The 8499-nt window shown below is 43.5% G+C and overlaps 1 protein-coding gene across 1 annotated transcript; it reads right to left on the bottom strand.

Moving 5' to 3' along the window:
• Positions 1–233: 233 nt before the first annotated feature.
• LOC124039107 (zinc-binding protein A33-like) lies at positions 234–6878 on the bottom strand. Its single transcript, XM_046354988.1, has 6 exons — positions 6439–6878; positions 2032–2127; positions 1675–1905; positions 1560–1582; positions 1356–1474; positions 234–1141 (listed from the first exon to the last, which is right to left on the bottom strand). Exons 1-6 carry the CDS (start codon positions 6868–6870, stop codon positions 606–608), a joined length of 1437 nt encoding a protein of 478 aa, XP_046210944.1. The 5' UTR covers positions 6871–6878; the 3' UTR covers positions 234–605.
• Positions 6879–8499: the final 1621 nt, after the last annotated feature.

Below are 8499 nucleotides of genomic sequence, written 5' to 3'. Positions count from 1 at the left end.
TTTTAACGCTCTGTTTGGCATCCTCCAGAACAGAAGCCTCTAATGGCTAAGCTTCCCAAATAATGTTACAATGAATTGGCTCCCCAATGGTGGAACAAACTCCCTCACGACGCCAGGACAGCGGAGTCAATCACCACCTTCCGGAGACACCTGAAACCCCACCTCTTTAAGGAATACCTAGGATAGGATAAAGTAATCCTTCTCACCCCCCCCCTTAAAATATTTAGATGCACTATTGTAAAGTGGTTGTTCCACTGGATGTCATAAGGTGAATGCACCAATTTGTAAGTCGCTCTGGATAAGAGCGTCTGCTAAATGACTTAAATGTAAATGTAAAAAATATACAGTTAAGTGTGACTGACTGTCAAGTAGATATGTAAGATGAGCAGAAACATCACATGAAGGGGAAGGGTAGTGCACTGTGACGAGGGTGATCAAGAAAAAGGGCTCCATTACCTTTAACATTCTATACATTTCACTGTCAAACAATTTTATGTTCATTGTAAAATAAAATAGAGTTGAATTGTAAGATGATTTTTTGACCTATAAACATGTATTGACACACGTATCATGATCAATAGATGCTGTTGCGCTAGACAGAGACTTTAACTATGCTGTACTTTTCCAGAGGTCTTCGCTGGTACGATTCTCAGAGGGGAGAGCTTGCAGTAACTACCCAAGTATGGAAAGACTCTCTCAGTGAAGGTGTGTGAAATAGTGTGTAAACATGTGTTCTCATCAGGGTCAGAGAATGACAGCGCTCCTCTGTCCCAGTCCAGCTGAACTCTGATCCTCTTGGGTTTCTTTGCCACAGGGAGGACACTGGTTGATTCTGGTGGGGAAAATGCTCCGTATTTACCTTTAAAGTGCCAGAATCGCCAGTGTCCAGTATTAACTGCTCCCTTCCTCTGGACAGACTTTTCCATCACACCCAGTGACCAGAATGTATTGTTCCCAACCTCAACGTCCCAGCTGTGTGTCCCAGAGTTAAATCCCTCAGAACCCAAGACCCATGCATAGTAATCAAACCTCTCTGGGTTATCAGGGAGCTGCTGTTTCTCATTTGTGCATTCCACAATGGTCAGATTCTCAGATAGGAGGAGACCTAGGTGGGCAGTGTTAGGATCCAGAGTGACAGGACCTGAGTGCAAAGAGCAGATTTACTAGATTAGAACGGTGGGTGATTTCTGGTTGATGCTGTTTAAAAATATGTATATTTTTGGATGCCTGGAAGAACAAGTCAAATTTATAATAGTTGTGTACCACTGTCAATGATACTGGTTACTTGTACTGCACAGTTGACGGTCAGGCAGATAAATACATTTTAGTATCATCATAAATTGATATTTATTTACTGTATTTCACAATCCCTTGCATTTTCTCCCAGACTCTGAACTGCAGGTTTCCCAGGTGTTTGGCCACGTCTATCAGCGACCCTGAGACCAGCTGTGGATCCGGCAGTGTGCACTGGGTTCTGGAAGAACATTCAGGAGTCAGTGTTGCTGTAGGGTTGGATTCAGAACCACAGAACAGAGAGAGATAGCAGACAGATGACTTACCTTCTCACTATGGCCTTGTAGTTCTACAGAACAAAATAATAGATCGAGTCAGTCAATCAATATTAACCAGTCAACTGATAAACATACCCTAAAATTTAGAGAGAGCAGTGCTGACCTTCAGGAATGAGATGTCTTCAGCTCTCAGCTCCTCCTCTAAGGCTCTGATTGTGTCTGAAAGTGATGATATCTCTCTGCTCATCTCCTCAATCTTCTCCTTCATCACCTGACTCTTCTGCTTCTCTTCCTCCCTCAGAACAGCTATCCTCACCTCCTCTTCCTCTCGTAGAAACTGGTGGAGCTCCTGAAAATCTTTTTTAATCACCATCTCTGTGTGCTGGGCCTTGTTCTGGACACAAGAGATAACAAAGGCATTACATTATTTAAATGTTCATTTTCACAGTTTATCCACAAAATACTTTTGAGTAAAGAAATCCATACAATTCTATGTTCTCTTACAACTCAGCATCCTCACCTTAATGTGTTTCACTGTTTGGTCACAGGTTTGTTTAACTTTATTAAATATCTCCAGCTTCTCCTGTAAGGGCTTCAGGAAAGTCTGGAGTTCCTCCTGGAAAGAGACATTGTTTTATTGAAGAGAATTTGTACTTTGTTGTTTCATTACAGAGTTGATCGACATGGAGGGGAAGGTGAATGGACTGTTCCCCTCTGTGTACAAGCCAGGGTATGTGAGTATAGTAGTTAGGGTGTCACGTGGTGAGTATAGTAGTTAGGTGTCACTTGGTGAGTATAGTAGTTAGGTGTCACGCTATATGTGTGTGGTTAGATGTTTGTACTCTTCAAACCAGATAGATCTGTTTTTTACAGGAATTAGGAAATTATTTCAAATCAAATTTATTTATATAGCCCTTCGTACATCAGCTGATATCTCAAAGTGCTGTACAGAAACCCAGCCTAAAACCCCAAACAGCAAGCAATGCAGGTGTAGAAGCACAGTGGCTAGGAAAAACTCCCTAGAAAGGCCAAAACCTAGGAAGAAACCTAGAGAGGAACCAGGCTATGTGGGGTGGCCAGTCCTCTTCTGGCTGTGCCGGGTGGAGATTATAACAGAACATGGCCAAGATGTTCAAAATGTTCATAAATGACCAGCATGGTCAATAATAATAAGGCAGAACAGTTGAAACTGGAGCAGCAGCACGGCCAGGTGGACTGGGGACAGCAAGGAGTCATCATTTCAGGTAGTCCTGAGGCATGGTCCTAGGGCTCAGGTCCTCCTCCTCCGAGAGAAAGAGAGAATTAGAGAGAGCACGCTTAAATTCACACAGGACACCGAATAGGACAGGAGAAGTACTCCAGATATAACAAACTGACCCTAGCCCCCGACACAAACTACTGCAGCATAAATACTGGAGGCTAAGACGGAAGGACCAAATCAGAGAGATAGGTAGGAGCAAGCCCATGTAATGCTTTGTAGGTTAGCAGTAAAACCTTGAAAATCAGCCCTTGCTTTGACAGGAAGCCAGTGTAGGGAGGCTAGCACTGGAGTAATATGATCTTTAAAAAAAATTATAGTCAGGATTCTAGCAGCCGTATTTAGCACTAACTGAGGTTTATTTAGTGCTTTATCCGGGTAGCCGGAAAGTAGAGCATTGCAGTAGTCTAACTTAGAAGTGACAAAAGCATGGATTAATTTTTCTGCATCATTTTTGGACAGAAAGTTTCTGATTTTTGCAATGTTACGTAGATGGAAAAAAGCTGTCCTTGAAATGGTCTTGATATGTTCTTCAAAAGAGAGATCAGGGTCCAGAGTAATGCCGAGGTCCTTCACAGTTTTATTTGAGACGACTGTACAACCATTAAGATTAATTGTCAGATTCAACAGAAGATCTCTTTGTTTCTTGGGACCTAGAACAAGCATGATGCAGAGCCTCGGTCTGATGCCATTAAAAGGTAATTTACCACCTTCACAAGTGCAGTCTCAGTGCTATGATGGGGTCTAAAACCAGACTGAAGCATTTCATATACATTGTTTGTCTTCAGGAAGGCAGTAAGTTGCTGCGCAACAGCATTTTCTAAAATTGAGAGGAATGGAAGATTCGATATAGGCCGATAGTTTTTTATATTTTCTGGGTCAAGGTTTGGCTTTTTCAAGAGAGGCTTTATTACTGCCACTTTTAGTGAGTTTGGTACACATCCGGTGGATAGAGAGCCGTTTATTATGTTCAACATCGGAGGGGCAAGCACAGGAAGCAGCTCTTTCAGTAGTTTAGTTGGAATAGGGTCCAGTATGCAGCTTGAAGGTTTAGAGGCCATGATTATTTTCATCATTGTGTCAAGAGATATAGTACTAAAACACTCTTGATCCTAGGTCCTGGCAGAGTTGTGCAGACTCAGGACAACGCAGATTTAAAGAGGAGTCCGTAATTTGCTTTCTAATAATCATGATCTTTTCCTCAAAGAAGTTCATGAATGTATCACTGCTGAAGTGAGAGCCATCCTCTCTTGGGGAAGGCTGCTGCTTTGTGACAGTATCAAAAATACATGGTGGATTGTTCTTTTTCTCCTTAATTAAGTTAGAAAAATAGGATGATGGAGCAGCAGTGAGGGCTCTTCAATACTGCACGGTACTGTCTTTCCAAGCTAGTCGGAAGACTTCCAGTTTGGTGTGGAGCCATTTCCATTCCAATTTTCTGGAAGCTTGCTTCAGAGCGCGGGTATTTTCTGTGTACCAGGGAGCTAGTTTCTTATGAGAAATGTTTTTAGTTTTTAGGGGTGCAACTGCATCTAGGATATTGCGCAAGGTTAAATTGAGTTCCTCAGTTAGGTGGTTAACTGATTTTTGTCCTCTGGCGTCCTTGGGTAGACAAAGGGAATCTGGAAGGACATCAAGGAATCTTTGTGTTGTCTGTGAATTTATAGCACGACTTTTGATGTTCCTTGGTTGGGGTCTGAGCAGATTATTTGTTGCAATTGCAAACGTAATAAAATGGTGGTCCGATAGTCCAGGATTATGAGGAAAAACATTTCTCTCATTTTGTCTGTCATAGTTGAAGTGTACCTATGATGAAAATTACAGGCCTCTCTCATCTGTTTAAGTGGGAGAACTTGCACAATTGGTGGCTGACTAAATACTTCTTTGCCCCACTGTAGATTTCATGAAGCTCAAATGACGAAAACGTCATTTTTTTTGTTGGTAAATTGAAATTTGCTATCGTAAATGTTTGCAACACCTCCGCCTTTGTGGGATGCACGGGGGATATGGTCACTAGTGTAGCCAGGAGGTGAGGCCTCATTTAACACAGCAAATTCATCAGGTTTAAGCAATGTTTCAGTCAGGCCAATCACATCAAGATTATGATCAGTGATTAGTTCATTGACTATAATTGTCTTTGAAGTAAGGGATCTAACATTAAGTAGCTCTATTTTGAGATGTGAGGTATCATGATCTCTTTCAATAATGACCGGAATGGAGGAGGGCTTTATTCTAGTGAGATTGCTAAAACGAACACCGCCATGTTTAGTTTTGCCCAACCTAGGTCGAGGCACAGACACGGTCTCAATGGTGATAGCTGAGCTGACTACACTGACTGTGCTAGTGGCAGACTCCACTATGCTGGCAGGCTGGCTAACAGCCTGCTGCCTGGCCTGCACCCTATTTCATTGTGGAGCTGGAGCCCTGTCTATGTTGGTAGATAAGATGAGAGCACCCCTCCAGCTAGGATGGAGTCCGTCACTCCTCAGCAGGTCAGGATTGGTCCTGTTTGTGGATGAGTCCCAAAAAGAGGGCCAATTATCTACAAATTCTATCTTTTGGGAGGGGCAGAAAACAATTTTCAACCAGCGATTGAGTTGTGAGACTCTGCTGTAGAGCTCATCACTCCCCCTAACTGGGAGGGGGGCAGAGACAATTACTCGATGCCGACACATCTTTCTAGCTGATTTACACGCTGAAGCTATGTTGCACTTGGTGACCTGACTGTTTCATCCTAACATCCTTGGTGCCGACGTGGATAACAATATCTCTATACTCGCCAGTTTTAGCCAGCACCATCTTCAGATTAGCCTTTACCTTCGGTAGCCCTGCCCCCTGGTAAACAGTGTATGATCGCTGGATGATTCGTTTTAAGTCTAATACTGCGGGTAATGGAGTCGCCAATGACTAGAGTTTTCAATTTGTCAGAGCTAATGGTGGGAGCCTTCGGCGTCTCAGACCCCGTAACGGGAGGATTAGAGACCAGAGAAGACTCGGCCTCTGACTCCGACCCGCTGTTTAATGGGGAAAACAGGTTGAACGTTTTGTCGGCTGAATGCGCGACACGGGTTGAGAGTTCCTACAGCATCTCCTTCCAGAAACCGTGAGAAAGTTGTCCGGCTGCGGGGACCGTGCGAGGGGATTTATACTAACGTTACTATCTGTACTTACTGGTGGCACAGACGCTGTTTCATCCTTTCCTACACTGAAATTACCCTTGCCTAACGATTGCGTCTGAAGCTGGGCTTGTAGCGATCGTTCTCCTTGATATTATGAGTACAGCGACTACAATTAGAAGGCATCATGTTAATGTTACTACTTAGCTTCGGCTGTTGGAGGTCCTGACGAACCGTGTCCAGATAAAGCGTCCGGAGTGAAAAAGTTGAGGGAAAAAACAAAAATATAAACGGTAATTAAAAAGTAAAAACCGTAAAATTGTCAGGTAGCAAAATAGGTTGGCAACAAAACACACAACAACACGTAAACAAGTCTCCAAGTTGTGTCCGGAAAGGAATATTGAGAAAAATACTTGGAAAATATAGATTTGACACTGGTTTCACACACGGAAGTACCGCCATAAATACAACACATTGATACTAACTGTATATTATATTTGATAAATGATCGATATGTACTGTATTTTAAATTAACCTGTTTATGCTACTGTACCTTTTGATACTGTGCAGTTTCATCTATGGGGCAGCAGTTGTGGTTTTTATGTTTTCTGGAGGCCTGACACACAACACAGATGGGCTGTTTATCATCCAGACAGAAGAGCTTGAGTTTCTCGTTGTGCAGATTGCAGTGCTCCTCAGACTCCCCTGAATCTCTCAGCCTCCTCTCCTGTAAGAAGGCCTCACACAGGTTCTTTAAGACCAGGTTACAGGGAGGATTGCCTTTTGATTTGCTTCTCTTCCTGCACACTGGACATTCCCGAGATCGCCTCTGTTTCCAGTATTCCTGCAGACAGGCTTTACAGACGCTGTGGCTACACGACAAGACCACAGGATCTTTGAAGATCTCACGGCAAAAAGGACAGGAGAGATCCTCCTCAGGAGAAGCTGATCTGGAAGCCATTCTGTTTTTGAGACACTCCCTCATCTGGGCTGATTTAGAGAATATCAATTTCATACTCCTCTTCTCTCCTTCTCAAAACCCATTGGAGGAGAAAGTCAGAGGGGCGGGACCTCTGTCTTTCTCATCCAATGGGGTTTGAGAAGGAGGCAAGGATGGAGGATACAAGGAGTATGAAATTGAGATTCACCCTCTGCCAAGTACCAAAGTTAACTTTCAAGGCTTTTAGAAACGAAACTGTGATTCAGCCAGCAGCCGCTTGAGGTCAGTGTTTGGCTAGTAATCCTTGCTGTGTAAAGGCAGTCTCTAGTCACTGGGAGGAACTGAGCTTGTTCCCTTTATTCCAAAGGGGTGGAGCTTTCTGAGACCAGAAAACCTATTTGGCATGGCAGTGCATGCGTTCTTATTATACCTTAGTGAGCACGCATAGAGAAATCAGGAAGCATAGGGGCAAGAGGGAGTGGCTAAGAGGTAGGCCTAGACTGTCTGAGAGACACAGCTACCCTCACCACACTGTCCCTTCTCTGCCAACAGCTGAACATGAGGAAAAAGGAAGCAATTTTGCAAGCAGCTCAAGGACAAGCTCACAATTTCAGTCAATGTTTATCACTATTTATTACTATTTGCAGACTATTGGCAATCAAGACCTTTATAAACCAATTATCTGAAGGCCTATACAAAATAATAATATGCCTATGCAATTTAACCTTGATTTAACTAAGCAAGTCAGTTAAGAACAAATTCTTATTTTCAATGACGGCCTACCCCGGTCAAACCCTAACCCAGACGACACTGGGCCAATTGTGCACCGCCCTATGGGACTCCCAATCACAGCCGAATATGATACAGCCTGGATTTGAACAAGGGACTGTAGTAAGGCCTCTAGCACTGAGATGCTGTGCCTCAGACAGCTGCCCCACTCGGGAGCGGTTAGGAACCTTGGGTAGGGACTAATCAGTGATGTAATGAGTATGCAACCCAAACCATAGTAATATGAATCTCCCCGTAGCTGCAGCAGGCAGAGGAGATGTAACATGACTGGGCTTTTCCACTGTTACAGAGGCCTTGAATGGTAACATCCTCAAAGGGTGGAGTTTACAGCAATTGTCTGAAAAAACTATCAGTGAAAGTGTGTGTGAATGTCTGTATGTGCTGTTATGAGGGTCAGAGAAGGACAGCTTTCCTTTGATCCTCAGAAGTTTATATGCTACTGTCAGGTCAACTGTCAGGTCCACTGTAAGGTTTACTGTCAGGTCAACTGTCAGGTCCACTGTAAGGTTTACTGTCAGGTCAACTGTGAGGTCCACTGTAAGGTTTACTGTCAGGTCAACTGTCAGGTCCACTGTAAGTTTTACTGTCAGGTCCACTGTAAGTTTTACTGTCAGGTCCACTGTAAGGTTTACTGTCAGGTCCACTTGTCAGGTTTACTGTCAGGTCTACTATCCGGTCTATTGTCAGGTTTACTGTCAGGTCTACTATCCGGTCTATTATCAGGTCAACTATCCGGTCTATTGTCAGGTTTACTGTCAGGTTTACTGTCAGGTTTACTGTCAGGTTCACTGTCAGGTCTACTGTCAGGTCAACTATCCGGTCTATTGTCAGGTCTACTGTCAGGTCTACTGTCAGGTCCACTGTCAGGTCTACTGTCAGGTATAC

The sequence above is a fragment of the Oncorhynchus gorbuscha genome, linkage group LG07, assembly GCF_021184085.1.
Source record: "Oncorhynchus gorbuscha isolate QuinsamMale2020 ecotype Even-year linkage group LG07, OgorEven_v1.0, whole genome shotgun sequence".
In the NCBI taxonomy this organism is placed as follows: domain Eukaryota; kingdom Metazoa; phylum Chordata; class Actinopteri; order Salmoniformes; family Salmonidae; genus Oncorhynchus; species Oncorhynchus gorbuscha.
This window is presented reverse-complemented; position numbering and strand designations above follow the sequence as displayed.